Source organism: Centropristis striata, chromosome 16, assembly GCF_030273125.1.
Source record: "Centropristis striata isolate RG_2023a ecotype Rhode Island chromosome 16, C.striata_1.0, whole genome shotgun sequence".
NCBI lineage: Eukaryota > Metazoa > Chordata > Actinopteri > Perciformes > Serranidae > Centropristis > Centropristis striata.
In genome coordinates, this window is record NC_081532.1 from 22,189,988 (window position 1) to 22,212,086 (window position 22,099).

The following is a 22,099-nucleotide window of genomic DNA, read 5'->3' on the forward strand; positions in this document are numbered from 1 at the left end:
TTTTTAAAATCTTCTTTTTATTTATTTCTATTTATCTATTTATTGTATATATTTGAGGAAAATGTTGGTTATGGGTGAAGTTTTGTAATTATATATGGCAGGATGCATAGGTGGTGGTGAAGGGAGTTCTTTTTCTGATGGAAGTGATGAGGGGCATCACTGTGAATGTTTTTTGTACAATGAGTTGGAGCAATAAGTTGACATGAATATTGTGGATCTCTTTAATCTCCTAAATAAATGAAGAAAAAATCAACAGATCTGTGAGTAAAGCTTTGATTCATTTCATATTGTGGAACAGTGGACACGTGTCCTGATACTTAAGTTTAAAAACTTTCTAGGAAATTTCCACTGCAACCTGATTCCATACAGAGACGGTTATGGGAAAAGGACCATTCAGAGATCCATTAAAATAAGCAGAATTTATTAAAAAGGTATGCTACATTATATACATTCACAGTACATGATCATCATGAAGTGGTCTTCTAATTAATCTGAAACCAAATCTTAATTTGAAAAGCTGAATGAACAGGAATGAAAAATGTCATCATGATTGGTGTGACGCAGCAAAAAAAGTGCTTGTTTAAAGTTCAAAGTGCATTTCCTGAGTAGTTTTTTTAGAATCGTGGCCACGAGTCTTCAGGACCAGGCGGAGAACCCGTGCCTTTCCTTCACCACCCATATGCTGTCAATCACCTTCCCATACTGGAACACACAGAAAAGTCTTTGTTATGACTCAGTGCAACACTCTTTGACCTTTAAATGTCTCTGACACCTTTGATGTGCTTGTGTGCTTCCATGTGTGCTCACCTGATCATCGGAGATCTGCTCCAGGTAAAGGTGGCTGCTGTTCACCACCTGCATGCGGGTGTAGCCGTAGTCTGTGCTGCGGAAAGCGCTCCACTCTTTGGGATTTGGATTAAACGTGTCGGTCCTCTCCCTGCAGCCCTGCAGAGGAATCAACAGTGATTGAACTGACGCTGTGGGTGATGAGCCTTTCTCCGCCGAGCCCTGTGTGACATTTACAACTGTGGCTGTGCCTCGGTGTGAGTCTGGCCACATTTTGATACGCCGATGACTAATCCCTCTGCGGTTGGATGACGAAGCATGCCCTGCACCGCTCACCACCACATCAGAAAACACTTAACCAGAGCAACAGCTGGTACTAAACTCATGTGGCATGCCAACTGCTGCACAGGAAGGACTGTGAACAATACATAACATTGTTTTTGTTGATGCCGCTGTCAATTTATGCATTGATCTGTGTGGAAAAATGTTAACAGTTGTGTGAAAGTACTTACAGCTGAGCCTGTGATGATGTGTACCGGAGCTTTTGGGTTCACATAAGGTTGCGCTTTGCTGCCATTGAACACCTAAAAAAAAATCTCTTTAACTGATCCAAAACAAAGACTTCAGATGTAAAAATGTGGTGAAATAAGAATGCAGGCGCTGACCTTGTCACCGTAGACGGGCCAAAGCCTCTCATATGTGTGCTCGTGTGCCCACAACTCCACATCCACTCCTTTGAAAGATATTTGATGATAGTCAGCAAACATCCATAGAAAAAAAAAGTCCAAAAAGCTCATTTTAACATATTTTTGCTGTGTGATCTAACAGTTCTCAGATCCTCTGCCCATTTAATTTTGAAATTTCTGAACAATCAACAAAAGCTTAAAAAAATCTGAGCAACAAAAATTTTCACCACAAGTTAAATAATCAAATGCAACAAACAAAAGTCTGAGAAATGTAATGCGGGGAAAATATTTTCAAATGGGCTTTGGGATGTCGGCCAAACCAAAGGCCTGCTTTTTTAATAAAGGATGTTTGGACGGCTCTGCTCTGCAACTGTTGGGACGTTAGTCTGTCTGAGCGTGCAAATTTGTGATCTTAAACACCCATTAGCAGCGCACAGCTGGTTGTCAAATATAGTCCATACCATAGCGGTAAAACAGATCCTCTAGACCGGGAGCTGGCGGTTTGGTGTCATTCCGTCCCAGTCGGACCTGAGATATAACAGAAAGGAATAATGTCAGCATGGCCGAAACACTACCTGCTACCTGAAACACTACCTGGTAGAGTCGTATCACGCTCGTGCCAGCCTCTACTCCATATATTGCCAAGTGCTGAGGGAAGTACGTCTAAGTGGAAACTATTTTGTCCAAATTACAGTGATTATGACAGCATACTCTATGTGCTTATGGGCTGCGATGTGGACTGGCCAGCCTGCAACACATGTGACAAGTCTGCTACCAGTGTTTAGGGGTAACACAGCAGAAAATTTATCCTACAAATACCTTTATGGTGAAATAATAAAACCATGAACAATACAGATGTGCTGCTGTCTAAAGAACACACTGTAAAATAAACCAAGAGTGCTTTGCAGACAGTTTACAAAGTGTTTTAAGGTAATGATATAATTCATTTTGCTTGGCCAAATCAAATAAAAATTAAGTTAGGTACATAGTCTTATTACCAAAACGTTTATAATTGTGCTTTACTAATGAAATGTCTGCCATCAGGAATGCAGCTAAGCCATTACAACGGGAGTTTTCACACTTGAGACCAAGCAGGAGTGTGAGTGCCTTTAACTTTACGTTGTAAAAAGTGAGATTTCCATGTCTTTTTTTCATCATAAAGCAGGTTTAGGGGCTATATAGGTACTGTGAAAGTATCATGGAGGAATGCACACAGCATGTCAGGACTTCTTAATGATGTCACAGCTGTACTATCTATAGGTAGAAAGAGCCATAACAGTCATTTCTTGACTGCAGAAGAACTGATAGCGGACTCAAAGATGGCAAAAATTCAGTCCTATGAGAACTGCTCACCTGGCATATACCGGTAAAACGTTTTTTGGCTTATGCGTTAACTTTTGCACTATATAGCCACTGTAAAGTATTCCCTAAAAAAGAGCATAATGACTTTTGTTCCATGTAGATGCTTCATGTAAAACTACACATCAGTGAAAGTTTGTTCACAAGAAATCTTTACAACAATACTTTTTATGGCAGCGTGAAGAAGTTTGCAGTATACATTTGAAAAGTGCATGAATAAATAGAGAGGATTCTTTGGTTTACTTACATAGGAGTCGAACTTGGTGCAGTCGTCCTGGTCGTCATCGGAGCAGTACATGGGCCTGTGTCCCATGGTGATGATCCATGGACGCACTGCTCGGTTCTCTGGCTTGTTGGCTTCCTAGGTTAGGAGAAGGACGTGGTGAAGACATGAATAGTAAATGTGTGCCAGATTGAGATATGAAGACAGTTTTACTGGAAGAGAATGATAAATCAGTAGATTTTAATAGAGGAAAAGAGAATGGACTTACAAATACACTAAAATGGAAAAAGAGAGTCAGGGAGCAGGTTTGAGAACAAAGAGAAGCACTTAGCCATCATCAACACACGTCACTAACCTCCAGGTCTTTCTTCAGCCACTCGTACTGCCTGAAGAGGAGCTCCTGGCCGAATTCAAGATAGAAATAAACCTCGGTTGAGAGCGAGATGATGTGCGCTGACCCCAGGTTCCAGCTGCGGACACACATCGTTAAAATGATACACAGCCTTGACCCAGTGCAGGAAGCATGCTGAAAGTCGGTGGATAAGTGAGAACAGGCCTCACTTTGAATGCCAGATAAGTGTGAAAAACACTCAACAAATCCAGGCAACGTTTTGTCTCTGACATTTTGCTGCCGAATGTTGTGCCAGGTCCACTTAAAACTCCCTGCTGTAATGTGAGTGCTTACGCACTCGTGCTGCAGCAGGGTTAATGGAAAAGCATGTGTTCTGTACATTTGTGCTGTATGTTATGGACTGAACAGTTTCCAGTAGCAGTCGTGGGATTTCAGATAGCCTCCCCTTGTTCCTAACCGGCTCTCAGCCAGCAGTTCCAGGGACTGATCAGTGGGCAGCTGGCCTGTGGTCGAGCAAGGTATTATCTTACTGTGTGAGAAAGGGAGGTCTGTCGTGGGCTATGAGTCACCTAGTTAGATGTATAGCTCCTTTGTGTAGTCCCTATATCCCTAAGATAGGAGAGGGCTCCTCTGCTGCCAATTCTTCTGGGCCGCCTTAAGGCTCATTAATTAATACTTAGTGAAATACAGTAGGAGGTTTGGTAAACCTTCACATGATACTTCACATGAGGCCAGTGTTGGAAAATATATGATTCCTTCTATCTGAGCTCTGTCTGTGCAGCGAGCCTCCACTTTCTATTACTGATCGCAACTGCTTATGGTTGAGCATGCCGAGGTCCATCACTGTCTGAACCAGACAACCCGCTGGCATGTTTTCTTTAAAAAGTTACCAATATTAGACTACTTGTCTATTTTGTTTTTCTGTAAAAACAGAAATTATGGTCAAATTTTCAAATTTCCAGCAGTCCCTGGAAGAATCTTGTGTTGTGAATGCTTCTGTCAGGAAATGTCAAGCTTAAAATAGCGTTATTTCTCCAAAATACCTTTATTCGACATGTCTTATTTATAACTGTGCCAAAAATAAACCGTTTGCAGGAGACAAATCTTGTAAAAATAACTATAAATTTTGCGCAACTCAGGAAAGCCATGAATGATTCAGCTGACACCAAGAATCATTAGACAAAAATTCTGTGAAACTTGGAGTGAACTGCAGGCTGTTTACACAGAGCAGAAAGGAGATGACAATAGAGGATGTAAGTGGAGGTTGCAAAAATGTGAATAGTTCAATATGTATAGCATGTGGATATTGTATATAGAGATTTGAGTTTACTCAATTTTTTATGTTAAATGAACTCCTTTGTGTGTTTTCCATTTATGATTTATGCCATCATACCTATGTTAAACTGCACAAAAGATGTTTTCCCTATTTCTAACCACGATTGTAATGTTTTCAAAGAGTTGCAGGACCTATACACTGCTGTGAAAATAGAATCCTGAGCGACTAAAATGTCACAGGAGCAGTACCACCCTGAAACAGCTTGTGGTTCAGAAGGTTAACTTAAGCAACTTAAGTCAAATATTGTATTATTCCATGAAGCTGACATATTCTCTTCACCCTTACCTGTACCACAGGCTCTCAGTCTGGCCTGGCATGCTGAAGCGATTCCTGTAGTTGGAGAAGTTACTGTGAACAAACAAGATAAGAAAAAAGTTACACTGACGCATTGATCATACAATCTGCGTTCTTTGGATTTCTAAGAAACAGTAATTAAGACCACAGACTCCTGCTGTCTCTTATTTTGTGGTGCCTACACAATACACTGAAGATAACTCTCAGCTATGATATATAATGGAGCAGCAGTAAAATAACTGCCCACTTTTGGTGCAATCCTTTTGTTTTTTGTCACTTTTCATTTCAACCTTGGACAAAACTCCAGGTGGTATATCATCAGATAAAGATGACCATCATACTGCGGTGGTGACATCTGCTTCAAGCTTGAAAAAAAAATGAGCTAGTTTTAGATATTCTGAGAAACCGTACAGTTTGCTGTCGCCAGGGTATCAGTGGCTGCCTCTCTAAATTAAAGGCTGCAGAAAAACATGGACGTAGCTTTTGTGACCTCACCCTATAGGTTTCTGATGGGGAGGTTTTGAAGCTTAGGATCATGGTCAGATAATCAAAATTTGGGCAACATGGGGGAGCCCGGGTGGAGCCGAGATGCTACAATCAAGAAGGAGCCACCATGGCTGAGCACTACACCTGTCAATCAAGAAAACAAGCCTCTAAATATACCCCTCTTGAAACCATGACATCTTTAAAGAGCAGTATAATTTGGGATCCAATGGCCATTAGAGGAATCACATGTTAAGTGGTTTCAGCTCTTAGCTGTGGTGGTTCCTTTTTGATCCAGATATAGTCAGATGCGTGCAGTTATCTATCACTGCTACCACAATCATTCACTTCTAGACTATTTGCATTGCACAAGACGACAGATTCATTAACACTTTAAGACGAGAAATGATCAGAAACACCAACCACGTACGCACCATTATCTGAGTTAAACTCTTCGAATATTACAATAGGTGCACCATGCAAAAGGGGAAAACTCTTTTCATGGAAAGCTCTTCCTGACGCCAACCCGCCAGTCTCTTTTCACGGTTTTTAATTTCAGCATGGGAGCAGGAGCCAATCTTCTCAACGGGCCATTAACTAAGCGAGGTGATGGGAACGATTGTTTTCTTATCTTACATAAGGGAGAAGGGAAAAAAGGCAGAATTCTGCAGCCAGGTCAGGGTGGGACAGTTCTGATCCCTGTACTGCCAGGGTTAATGTAGGGTTAGGGGTAACTAGAGACAAGTGGGGTCAGAGGCCAAAGGCAAGGAACAGGGACACAAAAGGAGGATCACAGAATATGTCTTAAAGCTAATGAGACATAGAGGTCAGGATTAAGAGGCCAGTTTGTGATCTGTGATCTTTCAGCACAAATGTTGGACTCAGCATCTCTTTATGCCCATCTTGAAACTTTTTTAAGGTATCTGTCATACTATTATTATCAACATAATTCTTCCAAATAAGTAGCTTAACTTCACATTCCCCGTAAAATGACCATTTCTATATCAATTGTGTATCTACTGTGCAAGACCTGACGAGTACAAGCCTGTGCAAGTGTGAGATTTAGGTAAAAATGCATGTATTTGAGAAGTAGTGAGCATTCGACTGGATAAATTTAACTTTGATTATATTGGACAAGTTGTGTGAGAGTCTGTTAAGGGATTTTTGGATAAAGTTTTGATGTTTAATACTGCTGGGTTTTTTTTTATTTCAAGGATTCCAGGTGAATAACTTATTAGGATAATACTTGAAACAACAATGCATCGACTGACATTAACAGTATATTCTAATTCAATCCCACGAGAAATGTAAGATATAATAGAGCTCCAGACTGAGAAATGGTCCTGTGTGTATGAATTATGATCTGAAATTCTCAGTCATGGCATTGAACCAGGAAAAGTCATAAAACGGTTTCATACTGCCACCTTGTGGCCAATTAGTGTACCAGCAACCGTGGGGGGATCTGGGAAGGCAGTTAGTAGAAATAAACAATCAATTTTGATTCTGTAAAATAATACACATACACTCCGTGGATCCAAACAGAGTGATGTAACCAAGCATGTTCTGAGGCAAAGGATCAGCCTGTAGAAATAAAGTTAACTGCAGGCTTTAAAGTCGCTCATTTTGTGGCTTGGCGGTGGAAAATCAGATACAAATATGATAAGCTTATATTTGTTTCATTAATCTGCACATGGGGAGTCGAACCTCACATGTGACTCATCCTCTGTAACCCAACGCACGCTTGTTTCCATGTGTGTTTGCTTTTCCATTAAAAGAAGATCGAGATAAAAATCTGGTGGCTGTCAGAGTCAATGTGAACAAACTGACTCTTAAACTGACCCAACAAGATTTTCCCCCACTCGTCAAATCTTCCCTTTCATCATCTGATGAGCTTAATCCAAACCATTAGAGAAATTTAAGGCATCAGTGGTGTAGAGTAAGCACGTCCCATCACAGGACAGCAACGGTCATTTCCCTGTCCCCGATGAACCATATTGTACTCGGTGAACAAAGACGGTCTTGATTAGGGCCTTAGCATCTTCTGTGGATCCACTGTTCTCATCCTGCTGGAATGCTGACTGAAAACTTTTGTGGTCAGCCATGTTTCAATTGCCTTTTACCCATTAGGTTTTGAGGTTGGAAAGAGAGATGAACAGAGAAGTATAGAGAGGGATAGAGCACAGCAGACAGCAAGGGAAGAAGAAACAGGGGCCAGCTGCTGGGAATATTTGGATTCTTAACAACACCACAAAGCAAAACACACATTTAGGATATAAGAGAGGAGAAGAGAGGAGCTGGGTTTCTGGTTATGTAATGCAGCGAGCTGTTGCTTGATATCGGGTTCTTATGTCAGGATGTAGTGCCAAGAAAAAGAGACTACTGTTAGCAGCTCCTTAATAAAGACCAGGCAGTAGTCACATTACACATGGCAAGGCCAGGCGAGGACCGAGTAAATATTATGGTGCAGGATCAGGCACCTCTAGACGTTCAAAATGTACGAACACACACAACTGAGTCTGGCAGATGTGCTTGGAATTTAGCAAGACATTAGCTGTTAATTCTCTGGATGAGAAGCATCTGAGGCTGCTGAAGGCTTTGTTGTTTCTGCATTTTACACTTCTTACTCATCTTGTATGATCTTCAATAAACAAACAGGCATTGCTGTTCTACAGCTGCCTCGTTTGTTAAGTTTGTCCGTGGTATTGTGTGACACTGGTCAATCTGAACTAATCCTTGAAAAACACCAAAGTCACACAATAGCACTAACAAACTAACCAAACTCTTATGTTCTGCGAGGTAAAATTACTGTTTTTGTCAATGGAGTCTGGCTGCTTTGTTGAGAGCAGAGAACGGCTTTAGTTACACTCGGTTAAACTGTGTGATGGCAAGGAATAGCGGGAGGAAATATTCAAAATACAGCCTCCACTTAGACTGATTATGATGTTTTTAGGTGAACTGTTTTTTAGGTGGCTACAGCGTTGCATTTATTTGCTTCCGTACTGGTACTGAGGACTGCTTCCCCAAACTGGAGGCGTGCCAACCACTATCAAACTACCTCACATAACCCCGCTTAAACGAACCGACTAACCCTTTTTAGGTTGCTGCATCGTTCTCTCCTCACTGTCCTGTCTCCAAGTCCGGATATTTTCCCAGACATTAAAAGTGAACAACGCATTCATTGAAGATGAGTCAAAACGCAGACCGAGTTCCCACCACGGGCCGTCTCTGGGAACTGAAAAACAGATAGTGAGCTGATGATCCCCAGTCAGAGAAATGTTTGTTTTGGAGCGTGTTCCCTTGTTTAGATGTTGGTGGTTCCTGATGCTGCTCCAGCGTTTAGAGACCAAAATAGCTCCCATCTGTTCGTACGGTACAGCGAGGAGTTTTCAGCAGACCAGAGTGTGTTCTTTATAGTGGAAAAAACTGCGGCTCACCAGAAAGGTTGTTTTTCGGGGGCTCACTATCCCCTCAAAAAACACATGCACGCACACACTTAACATTCACAGTAGCCAGTTCTGAATGCAATTTGTCATGAGGTGTCTGGCAGGCCTCTCACCAATATGGATGTTCTGCTATTTTTTTGCCAGAAACCCATTTATCATAGTTTTGCCCTGAAGCGAAAAATGTAAACAATTCCTCACTAAATATCCATTTAGTAAAACACAGAAATTAACTTCCACTTACTATGTAGATTCGTGGTTGCCTGGACAAGTCATGTATGGCACGTAGGCGGCTATGGACTGGATCTGCCTCATGAACTCATCTCCGATTCTGGCGTTGTCCTGAAACAGTGAAAATCTGCCGTTAAAACATGACGCAAAAGACCTTCCCGTTAGACAACAATGTCTTATTTTTCTCCATTCACCTTTTATTCAGCCAAATTAGTTTAGGTATTATGTAAGTAAATTTCGCAGACATCTTTAGGAATGTATAGCCAGCAAACAAACCTCAGCATATTTTCTTACATATGCTAATACTGGCAATGTAGCTTTTAAAAACACACTGCGGTTTGTGGCTGTACTGATGGCTTTTACCTGCCACAAACATTAATGACCTTTCAAAAAATATTCCCTTTCTCTCTGCTTTTCTATTTATAATATCAGTGATGCCACAGGATGTACTTGCACATTACAAAAACACAGCTTGGATGACTTATGGGTATTCATTTTTGCAGTAGTCTGCTGATTACATTGAGCATTTCTCCATATTTATATAAAGAAACGGCATGAATAATGCAGGAAGTCTTTACAGGAATAACTATATCAGCATCCAACACGAGGTTATGCTAAATATCAAAGATGACAGTTCAGATGAGCAGATATGTTATTGAGGCTTAAGATTCAGGGTTTTAAGTGGCGCTAATTTTATTCAAGAAATACTTGGGCGACATGACCCTGACTCTCATCTTTCACCGCAGGATTATGGCATTTCAGAGAAATGCTAATCATAAACTGTGTGTCTCAACCACAGCTGAGAGCCTTCATATACACTGATAATAAATAGTGGTGAGTTCTGGGACGGGGCAGAGCAGAAAGGTAAAGTGGCTTATCTCATCTGTCACTATGGAATTAGTGGAATATCAGAGTGGCTTTAAGAATATAGGCTATTGGTGAAAGAAATTTGCTATCAGTCAACTTAACAAGTGTGATCAGAGTTCATGATATTAGAAAGACAGAAGAGTAAAGTACCTCATGCATATCGTAGGCAAAATCCCCTGCAAAACAAAAAATACACAGATTAGAATGAATCTTTAAGGGTTTCCACAGTGCAGGGTAACACTTTAAAAGGTACTGAAGAATTAATCCAGTATCTACTAGCATGGAAGATTTTCTATTCAAACGAGATTATGTACCCAAAATCAGACTATTTATGGTTTTGCTCCCAACCAATCAGTATTCAATTTAATCCAATGTATGATTGGCCTAATACTGCAGCAGCACCACCAGTTCAGCCAGCAGAGATGCCATCAGAACATTCAAAGGTTCGTCTATGTGGCGTCTGATTAAAATAAACGTGGTATTTGTGGCATTTTATGCAACTGAATGCTTCCAGTGGCATGTTGGATATCAAATAAAGAAGGGAAAAAAAGTATTAAATGAGGTTTTCACTTTGAGGGTACTGGTATTGGTGCTGGTATCATCATTTAAACAATACCCGGACCTTGTACAACATTATAGAACATGTTGTACCGTATATGTTTGGTGCACTGTGCCAAAAAGTCGTGTTTGCTTCTATATTATAGGGTTAATGCACCTAGTTCAAGATTTGGGGAAATGTGCTTAATTCCTTTTCTTGCAAAAATTGATTCCACTCTCATATCTGTGTGTTAAATATGGATGTAGAGCCAGCAGGGAGTCTAATTAATTAATTTTATTAAGCATAAAGACTGGGGAAAACTGATACCTTGGCTTGGTCCAAGAGTTAATAAATCTGCCACCCAGCATCTCTAAAGCTCACTCATTAACAAATTATATCTTTTAATTACAAAAACCTAAATGCAACAACGACAATTTGTGGTTTTACAGGGAGTTACAAGGCAGAAATCATCATTTCGTGAGCTTTAGAGATGCTGGCGGCTTCTTCCTTGATACCAAGTTAAGTTAATCAGCTACTGGCTCTAGCTCCAGCATATTTTGCACAGAGTTATGAGAGTTGTATAAATCTTCTCATCTATACCTTAAATAAATGACTTGTGGACAATAAAAGTTTGATTTCACCTTCTGTGGCAATCAAACAATTATATTCTCTTTAAACTTGTAAAGAGACTGTAAAATAGTGTATAACTTGGTGTTTTATTTGAAAAGCCCACAAAAGGCAAAGATAAATGAAATTGTTCTGTTAGTATTCTGGCATGAAATAGAGACAGGGGACAACAGATGGGGAGCCAAAGATTCAGACAGATTTCCGTGAACACATTTTGGCACAACACAGATCAGTATTCTGTTACTATTTCCCACATTTCTATCCGTGAAGTGATGCAAGATAGTGATCAGCATCCAAGCCATGTTGTTCAAAAGCAAAACAACAAAAATGACAAATAGGTATTATTATGCTGATTACAGTCATTACCATCATGATATATTACCTATTACCCTCATTACATATTTCTGTTGGAATGGCTCAGTCAGTTTACTGGATTTGATTTATGTTAATATAATGTGTTTCAAGCTGTGCCAGGTATCTCTGGATGACTAATGCCTGAGAAAACAGCTGATAAAACTTAATACCTCTTCTCCGCTTCCACAGTGCAAAATGTTGTCAGTGGTCGCATTTCCATCAACAAATTTCTCAGGATTTTGAAGATTCTTATGAGAAAAACTTGATGGAAATACCAACATTTGATAAAACTATGCGTAAAAGATAAGATATGATTTTATTTATCCCACAGTGGGACATTTAGTCATCACAGTAGCTCAAGAAACAGACACACAGATATAAAAACAGAATAAAGAATAAAAAAAAATAAGACATATAGATAAATTCTATACACCTTATATACATAAATTACTTATATGGGGCTCCTTTTTGGCAATTATTATTAACAAATATTTTTTGTGTTTGTTTTCCTGAGAGTGCCTTTTTTTCACAGATATTGCACATTAGAGGGAATATATTTTAGCATGTTAAAAAAAGTTATTACACTCTCTTTAGGTGATTTGACTTGATTGGTAATGCACTAAACACAAGATAGAAACACTTTTTTCTAATAAATTCTGACATATCAAACATTTAACTCAAGTGACTGATCAGCTGTTTCCAAGACAAGACACGCTGACACAAAAGAGCAATTATAAATTGTAAAATTGAATGCCAGTCCTGAAGACTTCTCTCCATTTTCTCTCGTGGGTGGCCAAAGTTGTCCGATAAGCAACCTCTTTTTTTGTTGTTGTTTTTTCTCTCCTGCACAATCTCTACTTCTTCTCCTGTTTACTGACGGATTAGTGCATTCATGCAGCTTTGTTCATTCGCTCTAGTTGACGGAAACGTTTCTAATACGCATTTTCTTTGATGTGACATTTCACTTCAAAATTTGACTTTCATGGAAACACAGCACGTCGGGTGAAGCTCACCAATGTGCAGGATGACATCGTACATGCCGAGCTGCGTCTCCTTCTGCAGCCGAGCGAGAGACTGAGGGTTCTCATTGCCCAGATCACCATACAGAGCGAACCTGGGACTGAAGCTAGTGCTGTCATTCAGAGCAGTGAAGGAGAACACATCGCTCCAGCCCTCATCACTCCCACAGTGGTAGACTGCAATCACACAGGAGAAGAAAAGCACTTCAGCATGAGTTATGTCAGGAGTGGGAGTCAGTAATATCAAAACCTGCACCAACCATAACTCGCAGCAGCTTTGAGGCCTGTGAGTGTGACTCTGTGGATGAACATCTTTCTGTTCTCTTCTCCGGAGTCCACAAACACAGCAGCTTCACCTTTGGCGCTCATGTCAAACAGACGACCTCCCAGAAGGCCGTACTCCACCTTGCTCTCTGTCTTATTGAAGGTGGTCCAGGTCACCACCATAGAGCCTGGCACTCCTGTGAAGAAAAGCCCAATTATTGGCATCATGATGTAGATTGATCTGACAGAACAACTGGATTCACTTACTGGTGCATTTATAGAAGCCAAGAGATGCTTATGAAAAAGGCTGACTTTGCGCAAGAGTAGAGCTTTTGATCTTGCCGCTGGCGAGATATTAGCATCAGAAAGCTGAGATCAGCTGACGACTGGCCAGGTACTCACTTTATCAAGACATCAACGCATTTAATGACTACCACGTTTCACCTTCATGAGGAAAGAACATTTATGCTGCACAGACTTTGTGTGAACCAAGGGTAACAGCAGCTATGTGTATGGCAGTTCAGGCAATTATCTGGTCTTTAACCTAAATGACTTACAGAGAGGGCACAGAGGAACAGGATGTAAGTTTTCCACATTAAAAAAAAATAAAAAAAATGTAAACTTAAGAATAGACCTATGTTATATTAAGATTAAGATTCCCTTATTAGTCCCACAATGGGGAAATTCAAACTCTGCATTTAACTCATCCTTTTGAACAGGAGCAGTGGGCAGCACATTTCTTGAGTTGAATTTTAATCAAGGTTTTACAATTCGACTGGTTGTCTGTCAATGGCATCATATCCCCAGTCATAAACTGAATTTTTATCTAGTTTTAAGCTTATTACAATATATTTTGAGATCTTAGGTTTTTTTTTAACCCATATAGCTTAATTGGAGGAAGGATTTGAGTCATCAGACATCTGGATCTTAAGTTTTCAGAAAAATAAGCAGAACAAAGGATAGTGTTCAACGTTACAGAAATACTGGTTTATTTAGTGTTTTACTGGTTTAAATAACCCAATCTGTTCTCCTCATGAATGTCCGAATCTTCCTCTTTTTTTTAGAAATAAGCTGAGCAAACCTTAGCGGCCAGCTTGGTTCCAGTGCCTCACGGATGTGTCTACCAAACAGCACGAGAGAAACTGTGATTTTTAACATAAAACAGCTTTATTCCATGTTTTTACCAGATTGAATCGCCTGATCCTTTTGTTCTGGAGATGAAGCGACCTCTGGGGTTAATTAAACCTCCTGAATCATGAACACTGAAGGAATCCTAACTGGGAGAAGCTGACTGAAATGATGTCAATGGTTGTGATTGAGGACAACACATATCAACACATCAATATATTAGCTGCATTACATGAAACACAAACTTTTTGAATCAAGATCACTGAAGGTCAATCTGAACTTTAGTGAACTTGAGCTGCAAAGCAGTAACAAAACATTCAACTACCCATATGTACCAGTGCTTTCAGATATTATATCACTGAGTGATTTGTATAAAACATCTGTAAATCTGCAATCCACATGACCTGGATACTGGTTTCTATTACTAAGTGGAAAATTGTATCCCTACATAAAAACACATGAGGTTGGTGGAAACAGTTCAAACACTTACCTGGGTAAGAGAGGTGCACCTGCTCTGGCTGGGTCCAAATGGGAGGAACACCAAGCACCAACAGGGGCACAAGGCCCAACAAAGCACAGGCAGCATGAACAGGCACCATTTCAACACTGGAGACTGGAGGAACAACAACACGGTTAAAGCAGAAACACACCCAGGAAATAAAACAATGCGGCCACTGTAATCACATGATGTTAAAAGCTTTCATGCCAGACATCACATGACACTGAGCCTATTGATTTAAAACAAAATACATCAATGTGCCTGTGTTTGAAATGATAAGCAGCACAGTCTTAAAATAACCCACCTGACCTCTGTGCCCGTTTACATAGCAGCCAGTGGCAGCGACACAGCAAACACACCAGTCCCCGATGAGGACCTCTGCATGAGTCAAATGATTAAACTGCAGAATCAAAACGGCAGACTCAGCGAGAATAGCACGGGAAAGAGATGATGTGTCAATAAAAGCAGCTGATGTTGTTTTTCATTGTGCATTCAGGGAAGTCAAAGTGAGCTCAAGTACAGCAGAGATTAAGCCTACAGGCCACAGCTTGCCCCAGATCAATGCAGTACTAAGGAAAACAGCTGATATGCCTCACTGATCAGAGTAAAGGCACGGTCAGGGTTGAGCCAAAACACTATCACAGCTGTGTTTGAAATTTGCTCCATGTGTCCAGTGCATATACTGTAAGTGCCATCCAGAAGCACTCTGGTTCCTCTCCCTATATTTTGCTATCTCTAACCAACATGTAAATACACTTCCAGGAAGCTTCAAACACCTTCTCTTGTAACTTCCCTTTCATTGGTTGCTTCTCTCTTTGGTCTTTTTCCTTTTCTCCTAATTTGGTTTTCAAAAATTGGAAGTTGTCTTATGCTAAAACTAGCCAGTGCTTGGGAACCCACATGTTAAGTTGGTTTGTAAAGTCTTTACCATAACTGGTGATCATGTACTGGATATTAGGATAAGTTAAATCAAGTGGATTGTCATTCTCGCTTCAAAAGAATCAAGTTTAAAAAACTTGGAAACCTCGCTAATGTCCTTTAGGAATTTTTTGAAGGTGCACTGGTTTGTAAAGATTTTGTGTGTTGAAAATAACTTTTTATTGTTGTTGTTTAAATAACATGCATAAATAAATGCATGATGAATGAATGATCTTTATTTTTGGCTATATAATCTTGATAATCAAATTTAACACAATTTTCTCCATACTTAAAAACCAAAAAAAGGAAAAGGCTGAAGCACAATAATTCTAAAACTAATTCATAATCCTTGATTGTCATGCATGTAAATCAATTTATATTATATTAATGAATTATATTTCATTTTAAAGTTCTTCCAAACTCCAACAGAGAGCTAGATGATTTCAACACATCATTAAGTCCATTCCACAGTTTGAGCCCCAAAACTGACACACTTCAGCCTCATTTACTCTGTATTTTATAATCCTTCTCACTTTACATGTTTCATAAACAACCGTCTTAAATTATAATTAACTTCCCCCAATTAAAGAAATGTCTCTATACAAACAGGAAGGATAATTGTTTAAAAAAAAAAAAAAAGTTTTATTGTTGTTGCAGCTATTCACTTACTATATCATCACACTGTTAAAATAATCGCCTAAGTAATTTTTTGTCAAAATTGTTTTTTTTCCTAAATCATCTCCTCATGACGCCGGCCACCTATAGTAAAATCGCCTATATCCTCAGTTGATCAGATCATGTGATTTTACCTCTTTAAGATCATCACTTCTTTGACAATTTGCCACATTCATAGGCATCAGATAAGAACCCAGCAAAGAAGAGCTAGAGGGAGATTGTTTAGTTATCAGTTTAGTTTATCAGTGTTTTATTGTTGATACTAATATTGGTCACACTTTACTCTAAGGTGTCTACATAAGAGTGACATGAGCGTGTGATAAATATGACATGGGATGTCATGAACATTAATGACACTTTGAAGTAACATTATTGCTCATGATACTTGTCATGTCATGTTTCTGACAGGCTTGTGGGACTCTTATGTAGACACCTTCAAAATAAAGTGTTACCAAATCTTGCTCAAGTCACAAAGGCATGTTCAAAAAATTGCCTAAGTCATTTATTTCTCTAAAGTTACATAAGTTACAGTGTTATTACTATGCCATCCTTTGTTATATCCTTTTTGAGTGAAATGATCAATAAATGTCATATGTTTCACTTTCGGTGAAGTTTTTTTATGGCGATTATTTTAACAGGGTGACGATATGAGATATTTCACTGTAGGTCCAATTCATCAGTTATGGTAACTTCAGCTGAATTTCCTTCACTTGAGATCAGCTGACTGAGATGACCTAAGCACAAATCTAGACCCTTGGCTCTAATTAAATGTTTGGTTTGAAATTTGAATAGTCGCTAGAGGGTGCACACTGCACAGACAGACGGCATTATGAATAGGATGCATTATTCTCCGATACTGGGCGGTGTTAGCCGTTGAAATTGGATGTTGGCTAGTTGGCAGTCGGCTTAAAGCATCAAAGTGGAAGTTAAACTCAATTGTCCCTGCTTAGGAATGGAAAACAAGGTAAGTAACAGTTAGACCCTTCAGGATGACTTTGTTTCACGTAATGTAACGCAGTTATGATTTGCTGACCTATTTGCTAGACCGCTGTAGGTAACGTTTAACCGTGCTAAACAGCTATTTCATGTTTAGCTAACAGTAAACTTCGAATTCTCAACCGTTATTAACTTACGTTACCGTCAGTCACTGCTACGTTACAAACAATTGAAAGCCTTTATCTTTTGTCCTTGACCACGTACACTTCAAATATACTGGATACGACCCCTTAATAAACTCAGACACTGTCCGATCCGAATAAATCAGCTAAATGTTTAATTAGTTTCTAAAATCACTCACAAAACACAACTCACTTGTTTGAGACGCTGGGAGCAGTTCCTGACTACGTCATTGCACAACAATGCCCACGTGGATTGTGGGAAATTGTGTTTATGCCGTTTTACCCTGAAGAACCTATAATGCTGGAGGATCACATTTTTTAACCCATAAGAACCCAGACCTATTTATCCTTGAAGGAAAATTATGGGGGATACATCAGAGACCAAGTTGACCACATAGAACACATTTATGATGGGTTTTAAAAAAAATACTACCCCTAAATGTCAAAGATCTGTGATGTGACATATGCGTTACATTGGGCGTCTATGGAATTTATGTTTATGATATTTCTTATTTTAAAATAAATAAACAATAAATAAACACCTTTTGTGCTTACAGAAACACAAATTTGCCTTTTTCTTTGCATCTCCACGACATATATCAAAATTGTGACAGGACATAATAGAATTATTTTTTTGTTTATATTTGGTCAAATGTACTTTAAATTGAAAAGCAGAGCATATATTAATTGAAAATAATTTAAACAGTGAAAATAATTGATTGGATTACTACCATTTTTGTCAGGTTTTCCGATTTTTAGGTTAAAAGCCCGATGTGACGTATACGTCACAGCAATATTTTTGTTAGTTGTTTTATATTAATTTGTTCAGGAAATATGGTCAAAACAGGTTAAATACAAAAAGGACATTAACAGATTAGAATTGTTAAATGGGTTTAAAGTTAGCTTAGTAACCAAAAAATAAGCTTTTTGAAAATAACTACTTTTTCACATTTCTGTTTCCAGTCACACACACATTTTGGAGAAGTCACTTCTTGTCACAGTCAAACAGTCGTGTTAAGGGACTTAATGAGTTATGGTGAAGCATAAAGTATAAAGCTGTATATGGGAGATTTTAGAACAAGTGTTTGTTACACACGTGTTACCATGGGTTCTTATGGGTTAAAATAACTTAAGACATAACACAATTCAGCATGAATGCTGTATAAATTATACTTTATTTATTATGATTATAATAAATATAAGTTAAATAATGTATTTAGAGACACAGTGCTTATCTTATATAAACTTTTAGTCCCACGCTGGGGAAAATGCACCGTGTCAGCATCAACATAATATAAGGGTAGGTAGTGTAAAAATAGCATGCATTTAAAATAAATATCAAATAAACAGGGGGGGGGGGGGATTATAGAACAATGGCAACAATATAACATTAAATAAAATAAATAAAAATAAAAATAAATATATATATATATACCTACACAATGTGACAAGATGTAACTTAGGTGAGCATTACCATAATGGAACATATTGCACAGTAGTCTGAGATAATAATGCACCAGTGTTAATATTGCATAAGAAAATTGCACATTGGTTGCATTAATATCCAAGTGATTATGATCTAGTACCTCATACTCTACTATTGTAGTATAATAGTCTACGGGTATTTCTTTCAGCTTTGTGCTGCATGGCTTATGTGTTATGTTGTGTCATATTAGCAAGATATCCACCATCATTGTTGTATTCTATAAAACACAAGAGGCTTTATTGGCTTTGTTTTGATGCTTTGTGTTACTTGCATGGCTAAATGTACTGAATATATGTAATGGTAATAGCTGAATATTTTGTAGCTTCCTATTGCTATACATGGGTTTTACAGTGCACTGTCTTGAGAATTGTTTTTTCTGTCTTTATAGCATCTTATTGTCATGTGTCTTTAAATGTTAATAATCACTTCACTGATTTTAGTGCAGTTGAAATATACAGGTAGTTTACAAAAAGTCGATTTATGTGTGTTGTTCTTATAAATAAACAAATTAAATTAAATTGAACTTTCTTTCTCTAGGTATAATGGACTCCAACAGTGAAGACGGAGAGTACCAAAATGATCATGGCTTACAGCAGGATGCAGCCCAGTACAGAGTGACCTATCCTCATGGGGCAAACACAAAAGATGTGAGATGGGTGACACATTATAATACACACATGTACCATATCTCTGTATGCTGGACCTCTTTGCTGTTTATAATTTAACACCATGCAAAATGTATTTTTATATGCAGGTGGATGACAATAAAAATGAGGAGTTTAACAAAAAGAGGTAGGTCATTGCATGTTTTGTGTTTATATCATAGCAAGTATGATGTGCTTTTGTTTTCAACAGAATGCTTGTACATTTCACCATTTCCAGGTACCCAGTGAGCCGCTCTGGCAACAACCCCAGCAGGGTGAAGCGTGTGGTGTCGTGTAAGAGAAAGACGCATCATCTGACAGTGACTCGGAGGAAGCAGCTCGGGACTGGGAAGACTTATGATGCTGCAAACAAGGAGAATGAGATGAACTGTGTGCAGGATGTGCAACAAGAAATATTTGACATGGACCCCTGGGAGTTTCCACTAAATGTCAATACAAACCACAAGGCTGGTAAAACTGGTTCTGAACAAGCAGACTGCTGTACACTCACTGAGGTCAGAAATACTGTCACAGCTCAGACTATATTTCTGTTTCTTCTACTGTGTTACCAATATGCAGTTAAAACGATCTGAATCCAACAATGTTTTTCAGCTCACAAAGGATCACAGCACAATGACTGATGTGCTCTTTGGAAGAAATCTGAGGCTGAAAGTATCTTTAACACTGTGGCAGAGAAATGTTGGAGAGCTGTTGACGTACTTTCTGAGGTACATTGTGTGTAGTCTGTGTATGAAAATGTGTAGAACAGTGTGCTTGCTGGAATTAAAAAAAAAAAATCTTTACTGTCTTTGTGCAGAATTCAAGACATTGGTGTGTTTGTTGATTTTCTCCCCCTGATAAGCAAAAGGTGAGTGAATTGAACTTTGCAAAAGTGAGCAACACTGACTACAAGTTGAGTTAATCTTGAATGACTTTTCTCTGCAGCATTGAGCAGGCTTCTCCAAGGATCACCATTGGCTGTTGTGTTGACCTCTTTCCTTTAGTTAGGAAGGTTCTCACCAAATCGTATGAAGAGTGAGTATTCCTGCAGCAATCAAGTATCTTCTGCAATCCAGTTGAATTATTAGATATTTGACCCTTTGGAGTTTTGATCTATTTTGGCCATTTTTGGATCATTTTCATTCTGCATGTATGTACCACATAAGAGTTGTTTACCATGTCATGTTGGTATCAACCTTTTCAGCACAGCCTCACCTATATATGACCTGATAATTACGTTTTCACTTTGACTTACTGGATCAGCATTTTAAAGCACAAAAACACACACAAAAAAAATGAAAATTTAATTTGGAAAATTATTGTTTTTTACTATAAAATACAATCATGCTCATTGAAGAATTTTAAATGTTGCAAATGTGAAAACAGGTTGCAGATATAACGTATAAGATGTCAAATGTAGGTAAGATCTAATTCTATATTTTTATACTGAATATTATCATCAAACGAAAACTGGCATGGAGTTTCAAGCCAGTACTTAGAGGGGTTAATTACAAGTAAACAAATATATTAATGCAGTGTTTTATTGTCACAGGTATCTTATAGTTGGTTTAAAATGGATCAATTCTGTTTTGAAAAACTGGTGGGAGGAACTAAGAGCAAGTGGCTATAGTGGATCAACTAAACTTACAACGGACAAGTAAGTATTGTTGTTTGTATGAGCTGTAAGATACTTTAATGTACCACAATTAGCCAAATGTGTAGATGACAATACACAACCATTGTGGTGAAGTATGTATTTACCTTTTGTTACAGAAATTTCCAGGCCTTTAATCAGCAGTTATTGGAGTTATGGTATCAGGAACCTTTGCTGAAATCTGTTCCAGGACCTGCTGGAGACATGGCAAAGGTTGGTGCTGCATGAATGAATAAGTAAATCATCTTCACTGTCACCACCTGCTTTGAATTCTTTTAATCCCAAAAAAAAGTCTGATGTCATCATCTTCCTCCCTCAGGTCATTGACTCCTTCCTTTCTCAACTTACCTGATGACATCAGAGAAACAGTAAAACCCTTAGATTGGAGCTGCTATTGTTTCCTTTTAGCGTGTACTGTACCCGTCCTGCAGAGATATCTGTAGAGAGATGTGTATTTATTAGCTGGCAGACAGGGTTGGGTAGTTATGGATTATATGTAACCGGGATTATGTCAATCAGAATACATGCTATATATTATTTTATTTTTTTTGTCAACCCAGATTACATTTGACGAAATGTGCAATTAGATTATAGTTACATTGTCATGGATGACAACTTTAAACATCCCAGTTGTTATATATATTTTTTTCATGATAGCCAATGCTTTTAACTCATGTAATGCACACCTGAAATGTTTTTTTTTTTGTTTCTTTTTATTGATTATTTATGGATAATGAAGTTTTTATCCCTTGTTATTTCCTTTGAAAATGTTTTGAGATGTTTGAATAAATGTTAAAGGTGCAATATTTTCAACGTTTGACACCCCACCATGTAGTTTGTAATCTGACCCAACCCTGCTGCAGATAAACTTGAATAATTGAAATACTGAGAATGTATAATACAATTTTAATTGTGTGGCAAATTTGACTTGATTGTCGTTCAACGAACCAAGTAGGAATTGTATTATTGTGCATTTTCAGTTATGTTTCATGCATGTGTCTTTTCTCTTATATTGCATTATCGATGATGAATAAAGTTTGTTTTTTTATTTTAAACTTTGTGGTTGTTATTGATAACAACCAGAACAAAGGGTGTGATCCGCCTCTTCTGTAGAACTG

At 38.5% G+C, this 22,099-nt stretch overlaps 2 protein-coding genes across 5 annotated transcripts; one reads left to right on the top strand and one right to left on the bottom strand.

Moving 5' to 3' along the window:
• Positions 1–400: 400 nt before the first annotated feature.
• On the bottom strand, positions 401–17,436 carry acp7 (acid phosphatase 7, tartrate resistant (putative)). 4 transcript variants are annotated; one of them, XM_059352865.1, is made up of 15 exons: positions 17,391–17,436; positions 14,791–14,864; positions 14,478–14,600; positions 12,856–13,056; positions 12,590–12,772; positions 10,208–10,233; positions 9,204–9,301; positions 5,028–5,090; positions 3,410–3,524; positions 3,079–3,192; positions 1,934–2,000; positions 1,452–1,519; positions 1,299–1,370; positions 808–945; positions 401–702 (listed from the first exon to the last, which is right to left on the bottom strand). In XM_059352865.1, exons 3-15 carry the CDS (start codon positions 14,584–14,586, stop codon positions 637–639), a joined length of 1,320 nt encoding a protein of 439 aa, XP_059208848.1. In that variant the 5' UTR covers positions 14,587–14,600; positions 14,791–14,864; positions 17,391–17,436; the 3' UTR covers positions 401–636. The 4 variants fall into 4 exon arrangements, with proteins under 4 accessions (XP_059208848.1, XP_059208847.1, XP_059208849.1 ...); XM_059352864.1 differs by having other exon boundaries at positions 14,791–14,886; positions 17,391–17,433; XM_059352866.1 differs by lacking the exon at positions 14,791–14,864 and having other exon boundaries at positions 17,391–17,413.
• LOC131987931 (KATNB1-like protein 1) lies at positions 16,862–22,036 on the top strand. The gene is made up of 10 exons (XM_059352867.1): positions 16,862–17,043; positions 19,221–19,330; positions 19,438–19,475; positions 19,566–19,842; positions 19,940–20,055; positions 20,145–20,195; positions 20,273–20,362; positions 20,880–20,984; positions 21,101–21,194; positions 21,301–22,036. The coding sequence occupies exons 2-10, from the start codon at positions 19,226–19,228 to the stop codon at positions 21,331–21,333; spliced, it is 909 nt and encodes a 302-aa protein (XP_059208850.1). The 5' UTR covers positions 16,862–17,043; positions 19,221–19,225; the 3' UTR covers positions 21,334–22,036.
• The last annotated feature ends 63 nt before the right edge of the window (positions 22,037–22,099 follow it).

Excerpts from the sequence above, each read along its gene's own strand:
- acp7 (XM_059352865.1), bottom strand. The coding sequence starts at position 14,586 with ATGGTGCCTGTTCATGCTGCCTGTGCTTTGTTGGGCCTTGTGCCCCTG. Across the intron at positions 1,520-1,933 it reads GGATCTGTTTTACCGCTATG|GAGTGGATGTGGAGTTGTGG; the intron begins GTATGGACTATA and ends TATCTTTCAAAG. Across the intron at positions 946-1,298 it reads ACATCATCACAGGCTCAGCT|GGCTGCAGGGAGAGGACCGA; the intron begins GTAAGTACTTTC and ends ATTCCTCTGCAG.
- LOC131987931 (XM_059352867.1), top strand. The coding sequence starts at position 19,226 with ATGGACTCCAACAGTGAAGACGGAGAGTACCAAAATGATCATGGCTTA. Across the intron at positions 19,476-19,565 it reads GAGGAGTTTAACAAAAAGAG|GTACCCAGTGAGCCGCTCTG; the intron begins GTAGGTCATTGC and ends CACCATTTCCAG. Across the intron at positions 20,196-20,272 it reads CTCCCCCTGATAAGCAAAAG|CATTGAGCAGGCTTCTCCAA; the intron begins GTGAGTGAATTG and ends TTTTCTCTGCAG.